The 22,368-nt window shown below is 42.2% G+C and overlaps 1 protein-coding gene across 6 annotated transcripts in view; it reads left to right on the forward strand.

Moving 5' to 3' along the window:
* Positions 1–22,368, forward strand: part of WWOX (WW domain containing oxidoreductase) — a 198,273-nt gene that overhangs the window by 13,038 nt on the left and 162,867 nt on the right. The window contains exon 1 of one of the 6 annotated variants that reach the window (XM_068129207.2): positions 7,098–8,518. The exons of the other annotated variants lie outside the window; for them this stretch is intronic. Coding sequence (XP_067985308.2) covers positions 8,245–8,518 — 274 coding nt within the window. The 5' untranslated portion in view covers positions 7,098–8,244. Of the gene's footprint in view, positions 1–7,097; positions 8,519–22,368 lie in introns of those variants that run through there. 6 annotated transcript variants of the gene reach the window in all.

Raw genomic sequence — 22,368 nt, forward strand, 5'->3', positions numbered from 1 at the left:
TGATGAGTGAGATGCATTTGTCCCATCTCGATGTCAGCTTCTTGTTGCCTGCAGTGGATGATTATTTAGCGGTTGTACTTAGCCACACTTGGACAGTTTTCTTGACATCCTCTTGCCACGAAAAGTGCTTGCCACATTGTACCTCCTTAAGGGGGCCTAAACAAGTGGAAGTCGGATGAGCTCGATATCTGTGCTGTATGAGTGGTATGGGGGCATCCTCTCATTTATGTTTAGTGATGTTGCCTTCTGCGGTTGAAGTCTGGCATTGTCCTGTTGCAGATGCACACCCCGAGACAGGATATCAGGACGATGTCTGCAAATCGTTTTTGGCAATTGGTGGGGCTGGTCACAGTACGTTGCACTGATGAGAAGTCTGTTCTTGGAATGAAATTAAAACGGGACAGTTCATATCCCAGAATACTCAGCATGATATTTCCAGACAACAACAACAACAACATGCATTTTAAAAGGCCATTGTCCCTGCTAGAGCGGGGGTTAGCCTTGCGGTCCCCATGACAATCTTCTCCATTTTGCCCTATTTTCTGCATCTCTCCTTGTTAACCCCCTTGCCCGCATTTCTTCTTCCACCATCTTTAGCCAAGTCTTTCACGGTTTTCCCCGTCTTCTACTTCCTTCTACATTCAGTTCCATCACTCTTCACAACCAGTCACTTTCATCCTTCCTCAACACATGACCAAACCATCTCAACCTGTTCCTCTTCACAGCATCAATCACAGGCTCTATTCCCATCATCTTTCGCAATTCATCATTTGTCTTCCTCTCTCTCAACGATACTCCGCACATCCGTCGAACCATTCGCATTTCCACCCTTTCCAACCTTCGTTGCTGCTCTACGTTCATTACCCATGTCTCGCTCCCATAAATCATAACACTTCTCACACATGCAGCATACACCTTTCCCTTCAGCTTCAACGACACTCCCCTCATCATCAGCACGCCACTCAATTCCCGAAACTTCTTCCATGCACATCTCACTCGAGCAACCGTTGCCGAGTCTGATCCACCTTCTCCATTTAGCATGTCTCCAAGGTAGCAAAATGTTTTCACACCTTCCAGCTTCACACCGTCTCCAAGATCCAACTCAACATTTCCTCCATCTGCAGCTCCCTCTGTGCACACCTTACATTTGAATGTAGCTGCCACACTGGTTAATGACCCTCTCAGACCACTACATTTTTGATGAACCCACTCAGCGCACATTGTACACTGAATGGAGTTCACTCCGACACCCTTCCTACACACAGCACAGGGCCACTTCCCAGTTCTTTCCACCTCACCACATGCTTTACCACTTGCCATCACCTTCGTCTTTCCGATATTCACCTTCAGACCTTTTGTCTCCATACATTCCTTCCACGTGTTCATCTTTTCCTTCAGTCCATCCATACTTTCCGCAATCAACACCAGATCATCTGCATACAACAACTCCCACGGTAAACCCTCCTTTACGTTCTGAGCCAGCACCTCCATCACAGCTACAAATAGTAGTGGACTTAGTACCGACCCCTGATGCACTCCCACCTTCACCTCAAACTCACCACTGTTCCCGTCCTTCGTCCTTACAGCTGTGCGCGCTCTTTTGTACATTGCCATCACTACTCTGATCAACCATTCCTCCACTCCTAACTTCCTCAATGCCCATGTCAATACTTTGCGTGGAACCCGATCGAATGCTTTCTCCAGATCAACAAACCCAAGAAACAACTTCTTCCTCTTCTCCATGTACTTCTCCTGCAACTGCCTCACAATGAAAAGCGCGTCTGTCGTTCCTCTTCCTGGCATAAATCCAAACTGCATTTCGTCGATCTTCACTTTCTTCCTTATCCTCCTCTCCAACACCCTTTCCAATACCTTCATTCCATGCTCCAATAACGTTATCGCTCGGTACGAGCCACACTCCAGAGGGTCACCTTTCCCCTTGTATAGAGGGACGAGGGTACTCAGTTCCCAATCCACTGGAATGCGGCCTTCTTTCACCACCAGATTACAGATCTCTGTCATTCTCTTCACACCCCAACTTCCTGCTGCCTTCAACATATCTCCCACAACTCCCGTCGGCCCTCCCGCTTTTCTACCCTTCATTGCTTTTATCGCTTCCTCAACTTCCTTCTCAGTTATCTGCTCTGCCGGTCCTAAAACTGGGTTACTCTCTATGTTGCCATCCCATTCATTCTCTGTATTCAACAGCATTTCCATATATCTTTTCCATCCTCCTTTAATTCCATCTGGGTCGACAACGATTTGTCCCACTTCATCCTTCAAGCAGCTCACCCCCATCACATCACACCTCTCTTTCGCTATCTGCTTTGCAATCCTGAATACCGCTCTCTGACCCTCTTCCGAATCCAAGCGTTCTCCGAACATTTTCCTACATGCCTCCTGCGCCTTTGCTACCTCTTTCTTTGCAGCCTTCCTGGCTGCCTTATAACTTTCATGCTCTGCTGTTTCTGCTCCCATACCCGCTCCCATATATTTCCAGACAGCTGGATTATAAACTTCTTCTTCACAGGAGATGTTTGATGCTTCCATTCCAAGCTTTGTGTCTGATGACGGTTTATATTGGAACACTCATGTGTCATCCTCAGTCACAATACGAGACAGGAAGTCATCCCTTTAGTTATGGAAGAGCTGAATAAGCTGTACTGGTTTTCCAAATGTGCTGGGCCTTACAAGCATCTGTGAGCAGTATGGGCACCTCCTGCATAACACCTTTTGAAAGTTCAGTTGGTCATGGACAATCGTGTAAATGGCATCCAACAAATGATTAAACTGGCAATACATTTCCGGATGAGCAAATACAACAGGTACGATGATATGCTGATTTCGTTGGCAATGTCATACAGTGCCCTCCATAAGTATTGGAACAGTGAAGTCAAATTTTAGTATTGCGATATATTCAATAAATTTGGATTTGAGATCAAAATATAAATATGAGGCAAGGTCAGCTTTTATTTCTTTGTATTTATATGTACCAGTATATATGTTTTACCATTTTAGATCAGCATAACTATTGGAATGAATGACTGACAGGTGTTTCTTGTTGCTCATGTGTTTCTTGTTGCATTGATTGTTCACAAATACAAGAACTGTGAATGTGTCGTCTTGGTTTTAGCCTTTGCTTTTGCCTTTCGAGTCTGCCTTTAGAGTCAGTAGTTATAAACCAACATGAAGACCAGAGAACTGTTCATGCAAGAAAATCAGACAAATCAAATGGAAAGAACAGAAGAATTCAATTGGAAGCATAGCACAAAAACTGGGCATTTAGCAAATACAACAGTTTGGAATATCATGAAAAATAAGCCACTAGGGTACTAATCAATAGACTATGGCCAGGTCGGCCAAGGAAAACAACTGCAGTTGATGACAGAAAAACCCTAAAACAACTGTCAGTAACATCACCAACAACTCCAGAATGCTGGGGTGAAAGTATCACAATCTACTTTTCATAGAAGACTTTGACAGCAGAATTACAAAGGCTAAACCGACCACAAGATGCAGACTTCTCATCAGCACCAAAAATAGAAAGGGCAGATTATAATTTGCCAAGAAGTACAGTGATGAGCCAGTAGAGTTTTGGAACAAAGTTTTATGGACAGATGAGACAAAATAAACCTTTACCAAAGCGATGGAAAGACGAATGTGTGGAGGAAGGAAGGAGCTGCATATGATCCCAAACATACTACCTCATCTGTGGAGCATGGTGCAGGTAGTGTCATGGCCTGGTCTTGCATGGCTGCCTCTAGAACTGCCTCACTCATCTTTATTGATGATGTAATCAATGATGGCAGCAGCAGAATGAATTTGGAAGTGCACAGAAACATTTTATCTGCCGATGTAAAATAAAATTCCTCCAAATTGGGTGGGTTGGCCAAACTCATTGGGTGGCGCTTCACTATGCAGCAAGACAATGACCCAAAACACCCTGCCAACACAACCAAGAGGTTTATCAGGGGGGAAAAGTGGAAGGTTCTAGACTGGCCAAATCAATATCCTGATTTAAATCCAATGGAGTGTGCATTTCACTTGCTGAAGAGGAGACTAAAGTCAGACCCTCTCCCCCAAACAAACAACTGAAAATGGGTGCAGTATAAGATTGGAAAAGCATTTCAAAGGAAGATACCAAGAGTTTGGTAAGATGTTGATGAGTCACAGGCTCAATGCAGTTATTGCATACATTGGATATGCAACCAAATACTAACTATAATACTACTCTAATTTACTTCAAGCTAATCTGTTCAAATACTTCTGCTTATCTAAAATGAGGGGACTGAACATAAAAAGTGCTGCTGTTCTACAATGGTAAAATATTATTGTGGTTTTGGGAAACCGCAAAGAAGTAATACCAACCACCATACAGGTCCCTTAGAATAGTTATTTCATAGCAGAGCATTATCTTAGTTCCTTCCCCTTATATGGGTTATTATGTCGTTATGCGTTGGGGAGGGAAAGACAGGCTGCCCACTCATAAGTGGATAATTTGCCAGGCAATACACACAGACTCAAAGGCACACCATCCAAGCACCAGGTAAAAGTCCCTTCGAGAGGGCTTGTAGGGGCAGGGTGACAAACTCCACCAATTGGAAGCCCTCAAAACACCATCAAACAGCCTCCACCCTCGCCAGGCCAGACAAAAAAGGCCTTGCCCACATGCCTCTCTCTCTTGGCCGGACCCTTTCTCTTCTCTTCACGTGCCTGCATGACGCTCTCTGCTGGATAGAAAGGCCTGGACTTTGTTCTCTCTGCATGTGCCTGCATGACGCTCTCTACAACAAACAAACAACAGGCATTTTAAGGCCATTTTCCCTGTTAGAGTGGGGGTGAGCCTTGCGGTCCCCATGACAATCTTCTCCATTTTGCCCTATTTTCTGCATCTCTCCTTGTTAACCCCCTTGCCCGCATTTCTTCTTCGACCATCTTTAGCCAAGTCTTTCTTGGTCTTCCCTGTCTACTTCCTTCCACATTCATTTCCATCACTCTTCTCAACCAGTCACTTTCATCCTTCCTCAACACATGACCAAACCATCTCAAACTGTTTCGCTTCACAGCATCCATCACAGGCTCTATTCCCATCATAATTCGCAATTCATCATTTGTCTTCCTCTCTCTCAACGACACTCCACACATCCACCGAACCATTCGCATTTCCACCCTTTACAGCCTTTGTTGCTGCTCTACGTTCATTACCCATGTCTCGCTCCCATAAATCATAACACTTCTCACACATGCAGCACACACCTTTCCCTTCAGCTTCAACGACACTCCCCTCCTCGTCAGCACACCACTCAGTTCCCGAAACTTCTTCCATGCACATCTCGCTCGAGCAACCGTTGCCGAATCTGATCCACCTTCTCCATTCAGCATGTCTCCGAGGTAACAAAATGTTTTCACACCTTCGAGCTTCACGCCGTCTCCAAGATCCAACTCAACATTTCCTCCATCTGCAGCTCCCTCTGTGCACACCTTACACTTGAATGTAGCTGCCACACTGGTTTATGACCCTCTCAAACCACTACATTTTTGATGAGCCCACTCAGCGCACATTGTACATTGAATGGAATTCACTCCGACACCCTTCCTGCACACAGCACACGGCCACTTCCTAGTTCTTTCCACCTCACCACATGCTTTACCACTTGCCATCACCTTCGTTTTTCCGATATTCACCTTCAGACCTTTTGTCTCCATACATTCCTTCCACTTGTTCATCTTCTCCTAAAGTCCATCCATATTTTCTGCAATCAACACCAGATCATCTGCATGCAACAACTCCCACGGTAAACCCTCCTTTACGTTCTGAGCCAGCACCTCCATCACAGCTACAAATAGTAGTGGACTTAGTACTGACCCCTGATACACTCCCACCTTCACCTCAAACTCACCACTGTTCCCGTCCTTCGTCCTTACAGCTGTGCGCACTCTTTTGTACATTGCCATCACTACTCTGATCAACCATTCCTCCACTCCTAACTTCCTCAATGCCCATGTCACTACTTCACGTGGAACCCTATCGAATGCTTTCTCCAGATCAACAAACCCAAGAAACAACTTCTTCCTCTTCTCCATGTACTTCGCCTGCAACTGCCTCACAATAAAAAGCACGTCTGTCGTTCCTCTTCCTGGCATAAATCCAAACGGCATTTCGTCAATCTTCACTTTCTTCCTTATCCTCCTCTCCAATACCTTTTCCAATACCTTCATTCCATGCTCCAATAACTTTATCGCTCGATACGAGCCACAGTCCAGAAGGTCACCTTTCCCCTTGTATAGAGGGACGAGGGTACTCAGTTCCCAATCCACTGGAATGCGGCCTTCTTTCACCACCAGATTACAGATCTATGTCATTCTCTTCACACCCCAATTTCGCGCTGCCTTAAACATATCTCCCACAACTCCCGTCGGCCCTCCTGCTTTTCTACTCTTCATTGCTTTTATCGCTTCCTCAACTTCCTTCTCGGTTATCTTCTCTGCTGGTCCTAAAACTGGGTTACTCTCTATGTTGCCATCCCATTCATTGTCTGCATTCAACAGTATTTCCATCTATCTCTTCCATCTTCCTTTAATTCCATCTGGGTCCACAACGATTTGTCCCACTTCATCCTTCAAGCAGCTCATCCCCATCACATCACACCTCTCTTTCGCTCTCTGCTTTGCAATGTTGAATACCGCTCTCTGACCCTTTTCCAAATCCAAGCGTTCTCCAAACATTTTCCGACATGCCTCCTGCGCCTTTGCTACCTCTTTCTTTGCAGCCTTCTTGGCTGCCTTATAACTTTCATGCTCTGCCTTTTCTGCCCCCATACCCTTCGCCTTCTGCCACTCCTTGAACTTCCTCCTCTTCTCGTCAATCTTCTTTCCAACTTCATCATCCCACCATGATGTTTCCGAGTGCCTCGGTGGTCCTTTTGTCCATCCACATTCCTCACCAACGGCTCCCAACAGACTATCTTTCATTGACATCCAAACACTCAACCACATCATCCTTTACCATACTCAGCCTCTCTTTTAATGCCTCCCTCACTGTCACCTCTTTCAACCTCCACACCTTAATTCTCAGTTAGTACTTCACCCGCCGAGCTCTCCTCGCACCTTTCACCCTTATGTCGCAGACAACCAAGTGGTGCTGTGAAACAGCCTCCTCCCCCGGATCACCTTTGTGTCCCGGAGGTGCCCCCTATCTCGCCTACGCACCAGCAGGTAGTCAACGGTTGTCGTCGACCCACCTGACTTGTATGTAACAAGCTTATTATCCTCTTTCTAGAATTGAGTATTACAAATCAGCTCCATCAGCAAACTCCAAAATCCTTTCACCTTCTCCATTTCTCATACCATATCCATAACCCCCATGAACTCCCTCAAAAAACCGTCCATACTCCTTCCCACATGTCCATTTAGGTCTCCTCCTACATATCTCCTCTCCTCCTACTAACAACTTCCTTATCTTTCACGTTTTCATCAGCTTCTCTATTGCACACCAGAACTTGTCCTTCTCTTCATCGCTCCGACCAACCTGTGGAGCATATACCGAGATGACGTTCACGAAGAGCTTTCCAATCATCATTTTCACCATCATCAACCTATCACTCACTTTAGTCACACTCACCACACTGTCTACAAATTCCTCAGAAAACAGGACACCAACACCATTCACGCCTTCTGGGCACCCTTGCCACACAAACTTGTATTTCTGTCCCTGCCTACCCTTCACCATTCTCACACCACTTCCCTACCATCTCGTCTCCTGCACACAACATATGTCCACTCTTCTTCTGACCAATACTTCCACCATTTCTCCTGATCTCCCTGTCATTGTCCCTACATTCCATGTCCCAAACCTCAGAAACCGATCTCCACGTCGGGCATCAGACGTTTCGTCGTCATAAATGGAGTGATTTCCACCCTTGCTTCGAACGGGTTCCCCACCTTGAGTTTTGACGAGAGGGAGTGGGGTCCCCCACGTGGTACTTTGGACTGTACCCTGCCCATATGTAGTTGTAATTGTCATGGTTCTCTTTTTGAGGCAATGTTTTTATGGCCGGATGCCCTTCCTGACGCCAACCCTTTTAGTTGCCTCTTATGACACGCAGAGATACGGTGTGCCTATTCTAAACCGGGGTACACACCGGCTCTCTGTTGGATAGAAAGGCCTGTACTTTGTTCTCTCTACACGTGCCTGCTCTCTGCCTGCCGGATGCACTCTGCACGTGGTCATCAGACACTCTGCAAATGTTCATCCGACTCTGCACTCTGCACATGTGCATGATTTGTACTCTTTTTCTGCACGAGATATCGACGTGCTTGCTCTCCACGTGTCCCTGGCACTCTTCCCTGCATGATTCCCAACGCACTCACTCTGCCGAGTTCCCGACGCTTTTTGCCTGCTCATTTTCGTGCTGGGGATTGCCTTTTCCTCTTCGTGCTCGTGCTGGGGGTGGCCATGTTGTCGGCGTGGTGCTTGTTGGTGACGACAAGACGAGGTCGTTGCAGTGGACACAACAAGGTCCTGGTGACATCATAACCATTTTGCTAACAGGATCCTAACGTTTCCCCTCCTCCTCCTCCGTGAATGTGTGGTGGGCGCCCATGTTGTGTTTATTTGTTGTAATCGTCATAAGGCAGAGAATAGGCTAGGTTTTTGCCTCTTGTCTTTTATTTCTTTCCTATCGATAAATACTTGTAAATAAATACTGTAAATACTTGTAAAATGTAAAATAGCACTGTAAATACTTGTAAATAAATCGAATCGTCAAATGTTTCCTTTCCCTCTGTCCGTGAATGTCCTTTCTTCCATTGATTCGCCATTGCTCGCACCCAGAGTAGCGAACGGCCATAACAAAATTATCATCAGCCCGGCGGGTACTAACCGTTGCTCGGCCGTTCAAATTTCCATCCAGGAACAAAAGTGGTACATCGCTGGAGGCAGGTATGTTCCCCGTTTGGAACTGTCTCGTGGTACAGGTAAGTGGTGTTAGACGATTGGACCCTGCTGTTGCACGACGGACTAATTGGCGTTCATAGTTGCTGGTTCGCAACCTGTCGAAGTACGAAGTTATTCTTGTGTGGCAGCCTCAGGTCCCAGTAAGTTTGGGAGGGAACAGAGGCTAACCCCCTCGTAGTAGACTCAACCCCCAGGCCGTAACATATTGGTGTTCAGGAGCAGGATTTTTAACCTCCGCGACCGTAACAATATTACGTTGGTATTTATGCATAGAAATACCAAGAAATAAAGCATGACCTTCTCTACTCTTACATCATATTTATTTTTTGATCTTATCCAAATTTCTTGAGCATCTATCTATCTATAATTCCAGTAATCTCTGTCTGTCTGTCTGTACGTTTGTCTGTGACCGCTGTTTCTCGACAACCACGGGTCCGATATACTTTTAACTTGCCAGGTATATTGCTGGGGACCCGAGGATGTGCCTTTTCAAGGTTTCATATTAATCGGACAATTACTTACCGAGCTATGTCCAAAAAACGATTCAACCAATCAGAGAGCAGCGAACGATCGCGTGTGCCGAACGTGGCGGGCACACTCTGCCTCGGATGGCACATTTGAGAGCGTATTCATTTATTTCACGTTTGCAAACTATGTTGGCGTTAAACTATGTTTTACAACTAATAAAAACGAATTTGCGATTCATTCGCTTTCCTGCGCGTTTGTGCACGCGATGGCGATTTCTTTACCAAACTCCGGAAGCCGTTCGCTTTGGACCAAACCATTGCATGTAAATAGAGGGGGGGGATTGTCACCGTACTCGCAAGCCGTTCGCTTTGGACCAAACCATTTCATGTAAATAGAGGGGGGGGGATATAATTTTAGATATATATATAGTACGGGCATGCCCTAGTATATATAAAGTAGACTTGGCCTCTGTGTCTGTATCCTGATAGATCTACGATCTCTAAGATCTCGAGAACCCGTGGACGGATTTGCGAGCGGAAAGTACTGTTCGACTCGGGATGGTCCCAGGAATGTCACGGAGACATAAACATTAAAAAAATTTCGGGTTTTAAAATTAGCGTATTATTAGCACTAGCAGAAGAGAGAGGGATTCGAAGGGAGGGAGCGCAGCGCTTCTAGCGCTTCTGACTACAGCACACCTTAAAATTAAAAAAACTTCGGGTTTTAAAATTAGTGTGTTACGCGTAATTAGCGCTAGCAGAAGAGGGAGGGAATCTAAGGGAGGGAGCGCAGTGCTCCCTCCAGCGCTTCTGTTAGCGTAATTAGCGTATTTCGGAACGTTAATTTTTCAACTTCATTATTCGGAATCAGTACGTCCCAGAGAACCTTCGTAACGTTAATTTTTCAACTTCATCCGATTGACATGGGACCAACGGCATGTGACAAAGAGTGAAACATACAGGCTACATTTATTTGACGACAATGAGTTCCGACTTCCGACCTCGGTGGGATGACAGGCTGAGTCAACCCCCCTGGTGTGAAGGGGGAGGAGGAGGGGAGGGGGAAGAGAAGGGGAGGGGAACGAGGGGGAAGGGGATGGGAGAGGGGAGGGGGAGGGGGAAGTGGGAGGGGGGAGGGGGAAGGGGGAGGGGAGGGGGGGGAGGGGGAGGGGAGGGGCCCTTCTTCCCCTGGGCACCCCCGCACCCTTCCCTCCCCCCTTCCCCTCCCCCCTCCCCCCCTTCCCCCTCCCCCCCATTCCCCTCCCCTCCTCTTCCCCCTCCCCTCCTCCTCCCCCGCTTCCCCCTCCCCCCTCCCCCCCATTCCCCTCCCCTCCTCTTCCCCCTCCCCTCCTCCTCCCACTCCCGTGCAAAGCCGGGTACCTCTGCTAGCATCTATATATATAAAGTAGAGTTGGCCTCTGTGTCTGTATCCTGATCTATCTACGATCTCTAAGATCTCGAGAACCCGTGGACGGATTTGCGAGCGGAAAGTACTGTTCGACTCGGGATGGTCCCAGGAATGTCACGGAGACATAAACATTTAAAAAATTTCGGGTTTTAAAATTAGCGTATTATTAGCACTAGCAGAAGAGAGAGGGATTCGAAGGGAGGGAGCGCAGCGCTTCTAGCGCTTCTGACTACAGCACACCTTAAAATTAAAAAAACTTCGGGTCTACAATCTCTAAGATCTCGAGAACCCGTGGACGGATTTGCGAGCGGAAAGTACTGTTCGACTCGGGATGGTCCCAGGAATGTCACGGAGACATAAACATTTATAATCACTTGCTAGCGAATAAATAATAACGCATAAATACCTTTCAGCAGCGCGTAAAATAATCTTTCGTTTCAAGTCACTCTCACAAATAGCTTTCCGGAAATGACGGGTCGAAGTGGTCGAGCTGTTAGCATGACGCCTTATCTTTTCAGAGTCCGGGGTTCGAATCACCCCTCTGACATTTATTTTTCGCTTTTATCACGTCCTTTCCCGCACAATTTTTGGGACAGATCCCGTTGAGTGTTTTATTAAAGTTATTGTTTTGTCATTTTCTTATTGTTTTCATGTTTATTTGGCTTGAAACAAAAAAATTATGCCGCCGTTAGGCGTTATGACATCTATATATATATAAAGTAGAGTTGGCCTCTGTGTCTGTATCCTGATCTATGTATGATCTCTAAGATCTCGAGAACCCGTGGACGGATTTGCGAGCGGAAAGTACTGTTCGACTCGGGATGGTCCCAGGAATGTCACGGAGACATAAAATTTAAAAAATTTCGGGTTTTAAAATTAGCGTATTATTAGCACTAGCAGAAGAGAGAGGGATTCGAAGGGAGGGAGCGCAGCGCTTCTAGCGCTTCTGACTACAGCACACCTTAAAATTAAAAAAACTTCGGGTTTTAAAATTAGTGTGTTACGCGTAATTAGCGCTAGCAGAAGAGGGAGGGAATCTAAGGGAGGGAGCGCAGTGCTCCCTCCAGCGCTTCTGTTAGCGTAATTAGCGTATTTCGGAACGTTAATTTTTCAACTTCATTATTCGGAATCAGTACGTCCCAGAGAACCTTCGTAACGTTACTTTTTCAACTTCATCCGATTGACATGGGACCAACGGCATGTGACAAAGAGTGAAACATACAGGCTACATTTATTTGACGACAATGAGTTCCGACTTCCGACCTCGGTGGGATGACAGGCTGAGTCAACCCCCCTGGTGTGAAGGGGGAGGAGGGGGGGAGGGGGAAGAGAAGGGGAGGGGAACGAGGGGGAAGGGGATGGGAGGGGGGAGGGGGAAGGGGGAGGGGGAGGGGGAAGGGGGGAGGGGAAAGGGGGGGGAGGGGGAGGGGAGGGGCCCTTCTTCCCCTGGGCACCCCCGCACCCTTCCCTCCCCCCTTCCCCTCCCCCCTCCCCCCCCCTTCCCCCTCCCCCCCTCCCCCACTTCCCCCTCCCCCCCATTCCCCTCCCCTCCTCTTCCCCCTCCCCTCCTCCTCCCCCGCTTCCCCCTCCCCCCTCCCCCCCGTTCCCCTCCCCTCCTCTTCCCCCTCCCCTCCTCCTCCCACTCCCGTGCAAAGCCGGGTACCTCTGCTAGTATAGCAATAATATCAAATTTGACTTCACTGTTCCGATACCTATAGAGGGCACTGCATGTGTCATTCACTGCAAATGAGCTCTTCTGCACCACTGTTCTTCTTTCCGGACAGACTCCTGTTGTCTCATTGGACGTTGTTCATCACACACTTTGTCTGCCTTCTCCAAGCTTTTCTGTCCACCTGTGCACCTTCATTTAGTCCAAGCATGATGCCCTATACTGTACACAAATTTGTCTGTTATTTTCAGTTACACTCACTCCTTTCACCTGTAGAAAACTCATAACTGATTGTTGTTCCTGATGTATACAATTTTCCAATGCCGCCACCATCTTTGTCAGAGTTACCAACCTGCAACCACAGATTATCGCACAATGAGCGCACAATGTAAGGGTGCCAACATACATTTCTGGATGGAGACAGGCATGCATATCATCACGTGTGTAGATGGAATGAAACGTAGTGTAATTTAATGCTGTGAGTGTGTGTAGATAGATGATTGTTTATTATCTCCATAATTCGGGTTTCAGAAGGTGGAACGAGATCCACCCAGGATTCGAAGTATCCACCTTCTTTTCGGTTAAGGATCGTGATTCAATGGCCAAGTTGTGAAGTTTTGTTTTTCTCAGAGTTTTGTTCTGATGGCTTTTTTGAGAGTCGCCACTGAGCCCCGGCTGGGCAGCCTCCAACTGTAGTTTGTTTGTGGTAATGTTCCCAGGGATGGTTTATAGGATCTTTGTGAGGATATGTTTTTTTATCATTCCCATTGCTCCAATAATCACTGGTACAACTTAGGTGGTCTTCAGCTTCCAGGATCTTTTCACTTAATTTGTGAGGTCTGGGTATTTGGTCATTTTCTTGGTTTCTGCATTGCTTGGGCCAAAATCGCTGGGTTCTGACACCTCAATTAACAATGCCTTCTTTTCTTTTTTGTACCTATGTACTATATCCAGGCTCAATGCTTTGTTTTCTATGTTCACACTTGATGGGATCATTATGCCATACATGAGCATTACTTCCTTGTTTTCAGTGATTGTTTTTGGTTCATGTTTCTATGAGTTTTCTGGAACTGGAATATTGAGGCTTTTGCAGATATGCCAGTGGATTCATCTGCATACATTGTTGTGCCTTTGGGTGTACAACTGTTCTGACATGAGTTTCTTTCTACATTCCAATAGGAGGTGGCTCGTACTTTCTGTTTCTACTTTGCAGAATCTACACTTGGCCGATTGCCTTAGTCCCGCCATTTCTTCAAGCCATTTGTGTCGTGTCCTTGGTCTTGGGAATTTATAATGATTTGTTCTCCATCCTAGGAGAGCTGACGTCTTCTTAGCCATTAGTAGTGTATATATGTTGCTTCTGGGACACTCTCATTTTCCCATTGACTTACATGTTAATTTTTCCCCTCCCTCATTGCCCCTAAACACCTCTATTTCTCTCACCCTGTTCTTTACGAACCTTCTAACCTTTTGACATGTTATCCTTATTCATTAGTCCACTTAAACAATGGTCCTTCTGTGTGAACCTGTGATCCTTCTGACCTTATGGACCTTTTAACCTTTTACTCTTAATATCATCTGGTGAATCATCTTTGACCCACTCAAACAACGACCCTACAAATATTTGTTTATGCGTGGGAAATAATTTAATTCTCTTGCCACTCCCTTCACCATCTAATATATTAACAAAAAAGATGTTTGAGTTTGGTTATTTATTAAGATATTTTAACTGAGCTAAGATAAAATGGTAAACCTCCCTCAATGTTCTTGTTTGAGCGCCTCCAGTGCCACACACTTTTTGGTAGGCTCTGCCCACTTTTTGTTAAGCTCCGTCCACTTTTTGGTAAGCCACGCCCACTTTTTGTTAAGCCACGCCCACATTTTTACTAAGCCCTGCCCACTTTTTGTTAGGCCGCACCCACTTTTTTACTAAGCCCCACCCCCTTTTGTTAAGCTCCGCCCACTTCTGCTAAGCCCCACCCACTTTATAAACTCTTCAGCATTGTATCATTAACAGGTAATACATTACATCATTTTCAGGGAATTTCCATCACATCATTTCCAGTTAAGACACGCCCAGGGAATTTCCACAGGAAATGACACACCCAGCCAGCCCTTATAAAAGGCACCGACCACACAGGCTTTTTCAAACATGCTTTCTGCTTCACTTGAGAATGGACTACTATGCCGAAATGGAATGGGATAACTTTGCTATTCCTTGGAGTCCTACTACCTGTGTAGAACTCAACCTTCAGATTGATGAACTGGACTCGAACCTCTTATCAATGGAGGTAAGTTTGTTTATTTATTTATTTATTTAATTAATTAATTATTTATTTACTTATTTATTTTAATTTTTTTTTTTAGATGAGACTTGTGTAAGAGTTAACAAAGTTTATTTTAATATTCATAGAGCTTGATTTATACAAATAAAAATATTGTATTAAATTAATACATTGTTATTTTCTTTCACAGGAAATTGTATCTGAGATACGAAATGAAAATTCTGCTTTTAACACAACTTGGGATGAAGTTATTTTTTTGTTTGAAGACATTTTGAACAACCAAGACCCCCAGAACGAGTTCTACCTTGATGACCCAGCCAAAGAGTTATACCTTGGAGACCCACAAATTTCTGAAAATTGGGAAAGGGGAGTTCTCCCTGATGGTCTGCAGTTATACTATGTGAGACACATCATAGAAACCATAAAAAATTGGGAAACGGGAATTCTCCCTGATGGTCCGCAGTTATACTATGTGAGACACATCATAGAAACCCTAAAAAATTGGGAAAGGGAAGTTTTCCCTGATGGTCCGCAGTTATACTATGTGAGACTTATCACGGAAACCCCCAATATTTCTGAAAATTGTGGTTCTACCTTGGGGACTTGGAAAGATGGTTATATTTTTGGAGACTCGGAATGGGGGTTTTGTTTTGATGACTCGGAATGTGATACTTATCTTGGAGGCTCAACAGGAATGTGGTTATACCTTGGGAACTTGGAAAGTTGGTTTTATTTTGGAGACTCTACCTGTGGGGTTCCTCTTGGAGACTCTTTGGATTCTAAAGCAATGAACAATGTTCTTTATTTAATGACGCTTGATTTAAGCAATATAAAGAAAGTTCGAGGAAGAAAATGCTGGAAAATTCTTTCTTCCCATTTCTACTTCTTCAAACTTGAAAGCCTTGAAAGACAGAATTGGAGGAAGAGGAAAAAAAAAAAAAGAAGAAATACGTATTTAAAAAAAGAAGAAAAGAAAGATTATGTTAGGGTTTGGGTGGGATTTTGAATGTGAGGGTTAGGGATGGGGTTGGGTTAGGGATGGGGTTGGGTTAGGGATGGGGTTGGGTTAGGGATGGGGTTGGGTTAGGGTTTGTATATTATTATGACTCACTCACACATACACACACACACAAAAGTTAAGCCCCAACTGAAAAGTTGTGGGATTCTGTGTTTGGGGTTCACAGATTTAAAAACGTATCCCCATTATACACACACAAAAGTTAAGCCCCAACTAAAAAGTTGTGGGATTCTGTGTTTGGGGTTCACAGATTTAAAAACGTATCCCCATTATACACACACAAAAGTTAAGCCCCAACTAAAAAGTTGTGGGATTCTGTGTTTGGGGTTCACAGATTTAAAAACGTATCCCCATTATACACACACAAAAGTTAAGCCCCAACTAAAAAGTTGTGGGATTCTGTTTGGGGTTCACAGATTTAAAAACGTATCCCCATTACATTTTATTTATTTATTTATTATTTTCAAGGGTATTATCTGCTTGTGTTTTTTGTAATTCTTGCGAGTAAAATGAACCCAAGATTTCTTCTCCATTTAAATCATATAATTTGTAGGTCCAAGGGTATCCATTACATCAATGATTTTAAATAATTCACGAGTCCATTTTTGTGTATAACCTTTCTCAAAATGACTTTTCCATTTGTATATTCTTACAATATCACCAACTTTAAACTTGGGCTTTCTCAAATTAATCTCCTTTTCATATTCTAATTTTGTAAATGTTTCCAATGGTTTTGATTTTGTTGATGAATGAACTGTATTATTGTAATTATCTACAATATCCTGAATTAAATACACCCATTTTTGAGAACCGAGTTGTGTGAATTTTTTATATAATTTCTCTTTTAAAGTACGATTAAAACGCTCAATAACAACTGCCTTTCCTTCATTAAAGGTGCTGTATAATTTAATACCCTTCCCCTTAAGAAATTTCATGAATATTTTGTTATAGAACTCTGTTCCCTCATCAGTCCATAACTTCTTTGGTTTCCTTTTATCCCGATCAAATATTAGCTTAAAGGCTAACATTAAAGTATCACCCCTTTTATTTTTTAAAGGGACAACCCAGGCAAATCTACTCCTCAAATCAATAACGGTTAAAGCATACCTGTATCCCCTGTCATTATTCAATTCAATTAAATCAGCGGACCATATGTGGTCGGTGTATTTAGAATAAACCTTCCTTCTTTTAAACTTTGTGATTATAGGTTTGTGTAATTCTTCAGCCAAAAGCTCCTCAGTCTTGATAACATCATTAGAGCCTTATAGTTTTTTGAGGAATAACCAAGACCAAGTTTCAATTTAGCATTTATCAAATTTCTCACAATAAACCTATCAACTTTCTCTCTCAACGTTGGATTTTGTATCAAAGATTTTGTATCCTTCGGTGCCTTTGTATATACAACATTTCGCTGTCGGCTTTATGTTTTTCAGTCAACGTAGTGATTTTCCCATAAGCAATATCATGCTTCATACACACTTCGTCAACCCTATTTGTAGGTTTAGACCAAGGTTTAGGATTGTCAGCCTCATCTAATCTTTTATCCAGGTTTGTTCCTGGACCACAGAAAGAATACCCTGGAAGGTGTAATTCCCCTGGAATTCCAGTTGTTGTAAATTTACTTCCTGACAGAAACTTTTGTATATCTCCTCCTCTTTTAGGTGAGATGAATTGGCACTTTTTAGAGCCACACACTTGACATATTCCTTTTTGATAAACTCCATTATTTTTAGCTTTAACATAAGAGATATTTTTAGATTTAGTTTTCTTTTTACATTTGAGACAATAACTCATATTTATTTATCAGAAAAATTCCGACAGAGTATCAAAACCTTTTTGGTTTTTAACATATACATTTCTATCTTAATTTTTAAAACATAAAGAATCCTAAGGAATGCCTTCACTCTCTCCTCCATTTATTTACAAATAAAAACTAACTAAAGTCAATGACACCAACATCATCAATCACATAATCTTTTCCTTCTTCTTCTTCTTCTTCTTCACCACTTTCTCATTTAAATCTCCTCCCTGAAATTGAAGACATTGACGTTGTTATTTTTGAAACCATTATCTTCATAAGAGTTGTTAATTCTTTAATTTCCTCTTCGGTGCATTGAGATTCATTTATTTGCTGTAATACACTCAATCTTTTACGAATCTCACTGATTTCCATCTTTTTATATTTTTCCTCCCTCTCTCTTTGCTCCCTTTCCTCCCTCTCCTCCTTCTCCTTTTTTTCCCTCTCCTCCTTCTTCTTTTTTTCCCTCTCCTCCTTCTTTTTCTCTCTTTCCTCCTTCTCCCTTTTCTCTCCTTCCTCCTTCTCCTTTTTCTCCCTCTCCTCCTCCTTTTTCTCCCTCTCCTCCTTCTCCTCCCTCTCCCTTTCCTTCTTCTCCTTTTTCTTTCTTTCCTCCTTCTCTTCTTCAACTCCTTCCTCATCCCTTGCTACCCTTGAGTTTGAACCCCAAATAATATTATACATATACTCATCTGGATTTTGAGATATTCTTGTATCTATAATTATTTTTCTCATAATAGGATACCAATAAGATTTGTTGACGATTTCTAAAAGAGTTTTATATTTCATAACTTTGAGAAGTTCATTTTTATTTAATATTTTAAACAAGTCTCTATTTGTGGGTTTAACAATATCAGTATAAGGCCAGTTTTTAATGACAAAATTCCCATGTATATGCTCCAAATCATAAGGTATGTAATACCGAGCACCCTTTTCTTGTAGGTATCCTTGAATACAAAAATTATAATTCTCTTGTAGTCTTCTTCCTGCCATTTATGTATCAGAAATATATGTGAGATTAATATTATGACAGGTAATACCACCCCATCTTCCCACTACCAAATTGGTTTGTATTCCTTGGCTTTCTATCCTTATCTCATGACCTTCCTTCTTTGTCATGCTAACCATCGCTATACTATCATATATTTTTCTTTTCTTAAAACCATGTATTTGTTGTTTATTAATTGTACTTCCACATAAATCCTTATCCTCACCAAGTGGATAATCTTCTTTACGAGACTGATTAAAATCATGTAGGTCTTCTATGTTTATTGAAAAAGACCAATTATACCCTAAATCAGGCATATCATACCCCCATTTATTAATTCGCATATTAACTATATGTCCTTCTTTATAAAATTCAATTGTAAGCAGGTAGTTAAATTCAATGAGGAAAGGTGTATGGTCAGTATAACCAGGTGTTGTGGTTGTAAATTTTACTTGTTTAACAAAACGTGCTGTTTTCTTTAAATATATATATTGTGATAAATCACTTAATCTAATTAAGTCATTCGCATCTGTAGGGTTTGGATAATTGATTAATTTATAAGTATTCTTCATATTAATATTTTTACTTACACTATATTTTTGTCGTTCAGCCTGTGCCTTTTTTTTTTTTTTTTTTTTTTTTTTTTTTGTATACAAGATCGAGGCTCGTGAAAGAGCGAAAATTAATCACACAGAAAGACAAACAGACACATAAAACAAATAACATCGGGAGCGGTAGACAAGATGGGGAGAGAGGGGGAAGGACACAAACACAACATTTGAGAGCAGGGACCGAGAGACATGGAGACATCGAGAGATCTGTGGGAGGGAGAGGGCTTTGGGGGGGAGGCATGTGAAGGGGGGAGGCATGTGAAGGGGGGGAGGCATGTGAAGGGGGGGGGGGGTGGGAGAGGTATAAACATATGGACACTGCCAGGATTTCCAGGAAATAAGTTGGAATTTCAAACAAGGTGGATCTGGGGTGAATTAGTGGGGGTAGAAAAGATCAAGGTTATGGATGGGGGAAGATAAGAGATGGTGGTGAACAGCTGTTTTAAAGACCTGGAGGGAGGAGAGGGATTGAAGGGAGTGTGGGAGTTTGTTCCACAGGCGGGAGAAAAGAGGAATGAAAGAGTGAAGGTGAGCAGAGAGCCGAGATTTCGGCAGTTTAACCATCAGAGGGTTGCTGGCAGATCTTGTGCGACCTGTAGGAATATTTGGGGGACAGAGCACGGAGAGAGCTGGGGGAGCAAGGCCGGAGAGGAGTCGGTAGAAGACAGAAAGACCTTTGTATAATAATTTGATAAATCAATATCCTGAGAGGATTTTCCAAAGATAGAACCATCTTTTCCAACATAAGTCATTTATATTAGATTAAAAATGATATCATAAAAATTTTCATTATTGTTGAGTTGAAATAATACATATAAACATAATTGACCACAACATTTAGAATTAATTTCTTGAACTTGAAATGTTTGATAAACACCATTCTGTAAGAATTGTATTACTTCAACAGGTGGTGGCATACCATAACTATCAAAATAATATTTATCCTGACTATTATGAATACAAACCCAATGAGAACCATTCTGTGTGTCTAAATTCATAATAATATTCTTTGTATTCTTATTTATATGTATTAATTCATCTCTCATACAAATAACCACATTATCAATTTTTAGTGTTTTACAATACTTAGCTAGTTCTATATTTGACGTTGTATTCTTTCCAAATTGTTTAAACCATTTATCCATTTATTTATGAGAAAGATACAATCCATTACCCCGTTTAGTTAGTTTAACACCCGCTTGAGCGATAGAGGAAAGCATATCTCCAACCAACAATCTAGCTTTATCAGGTAGACTTTCAAGTTTTTGAGCAAAATCTACAATTACACCACTTCCACTAATTTGTTTCTCCAACTCCTTGTTATGTCTTTCCAATTCTTTTTGAGCTTTTAGTTGTGCCTTCCTTTCGTTAGCAGTTTTTACCGCTGCTGAAATACCACCAGTCAATGCTCCCGCCGCACTTAAACCAGCAAATAAAGGAATTAGAAACGGGAGAAATCCTCCTCTTGACTCGTCTATTGAATATTTCTTTAACATAGGTTTCGTCATTTTAATTTTAAGTGATCCAACATCATTTAGTGTTTTTACTTGTGTGTGTGTGTGAGTAAAACATCAATTCTTACAGCTCCTTTTCTTTGAATTGTATTAACATTAATAATACAAGGCTTTTGATTTTGAATACAAGATGTTAATTTATTAAGATTGATTTGATTAACATATACCCCAACCATTTATTTATGAGAAAAAACCTATGTGATATTAATCATAACACCATTATCTGTATTAATCTGTAATTCTGTTTCCTCCAAAAGCAAACAATATGCATTAACCTCTTCACTCTCCCCTCTTTCAATGTATAGAGAAGTATCCACTCGATTAGACTTTATAGTTTCCTTTTGAGAACTCAGGTCAATTGCGTAGATTGTATAAAGTTTTTGAAACGCAACCATATCCAAAATAGGATCATTATTACCATTACTTTCACACACCTTTTGGTAGGACTTGTAGGCTTCCGCATAATCATTTTTTTCCCAATCAATTTCCAATCTATCTCGCGGATAAAATGTGCCATCAAGAGAAACCCGAAGTTGTTTCACCTTAGCATTATCACTCAGGGCATTATTCTTATTAGTACCGTCCTCTCCATCTGGTTTTTAAAAAATGAGCCAGAGGTATCGTGGCTTTCCTTGAAGAACACCCAAATTCCAAGTGTAGGTAGTGTGGTCCAGTTTAACGTGTTGACATCTTCTTTTAAGGTATGATACATTTAGTGGTTTCTTTGAGTTAAGTCTTCTATTTAACATCTCTTCCGTTTTAAGATTAGGAGTATATTCACTTATATACCAACACAAATCATTAATAACAAATTTATTATTTTCTCCAAAAGCATTTTCAACCCCAAAAAGCAATCTATTTACATTATCATTCCTTTGTAGTTGAAATCTAATTTTAAGCCCATACAAAACTTTATCATAATCACAAAATCCAAATATACCGTTCAGAGGTACTGCTACGGTAAAACTATTCTCAGCTTTTGCGTCATCATTATACATTGACTTCCTTTGACTATAACCAGGGTCTGCGTTTGTACCCGTTGACATATCAGGAATAAAACCTTCAACAGCTCCCTTACCCATTCTATCACTAAACGAATATAGTGTAAATTTCATCATTTCAGATGTAGCAGAGACATAATCAACCGCTTCAACCTCTTGTGTTCCAATATACAGGCGGACACTATCAAACATTTTCCAGAAGAAATCATTTACGAGTGTAGCATTAGTATTATTCGCAGCCTTAGTGAATTTAAATTTACACAGCAAGAAACTATCAGCTATATTCAAGTAAGTTTGTTGATTATTTATTTCAAAACTTTTTGTTCCGTTTGAATTCCAGTCTGTTCCTGTAATAGCATTTACCTTAAAATAGTCTTCCTTTTTAGTGGAGTTTGAAATGATAATCGTATCATCCAAATCATAGATACTATCAATCGCTTCCATACTTGTATTTATATAGCATTAAAATTGTTGAAACCCTGACCCAAGTATTTTAATGATTTTTTGTCGTTCTTGTGAAGATAGTTGAGTTTCACCTTTTTTTATTTCTTTGATTGTTTGTAATTTATGAGACTCCTTTTGAGCATCTTTTATACTCTTTATAGCACCCGCAACTGAACCCACGGCAGAAGCAGTTGAACCAATTAGGTCTTTAT

This window comes from Myxine glutinosa, chromosome 9 (assembly GCF_964187855.1).
Source record: "Myxine glutinosa chromosome 9, kmMyxGlut1.1, whole genome shotgun sequence".
Lineage (NCBI taxonomy): Eukaryota > Metazoa > Chordata > Myxini > Myxiniformes > Myxinidae > Myxine > Myxine glutinosa.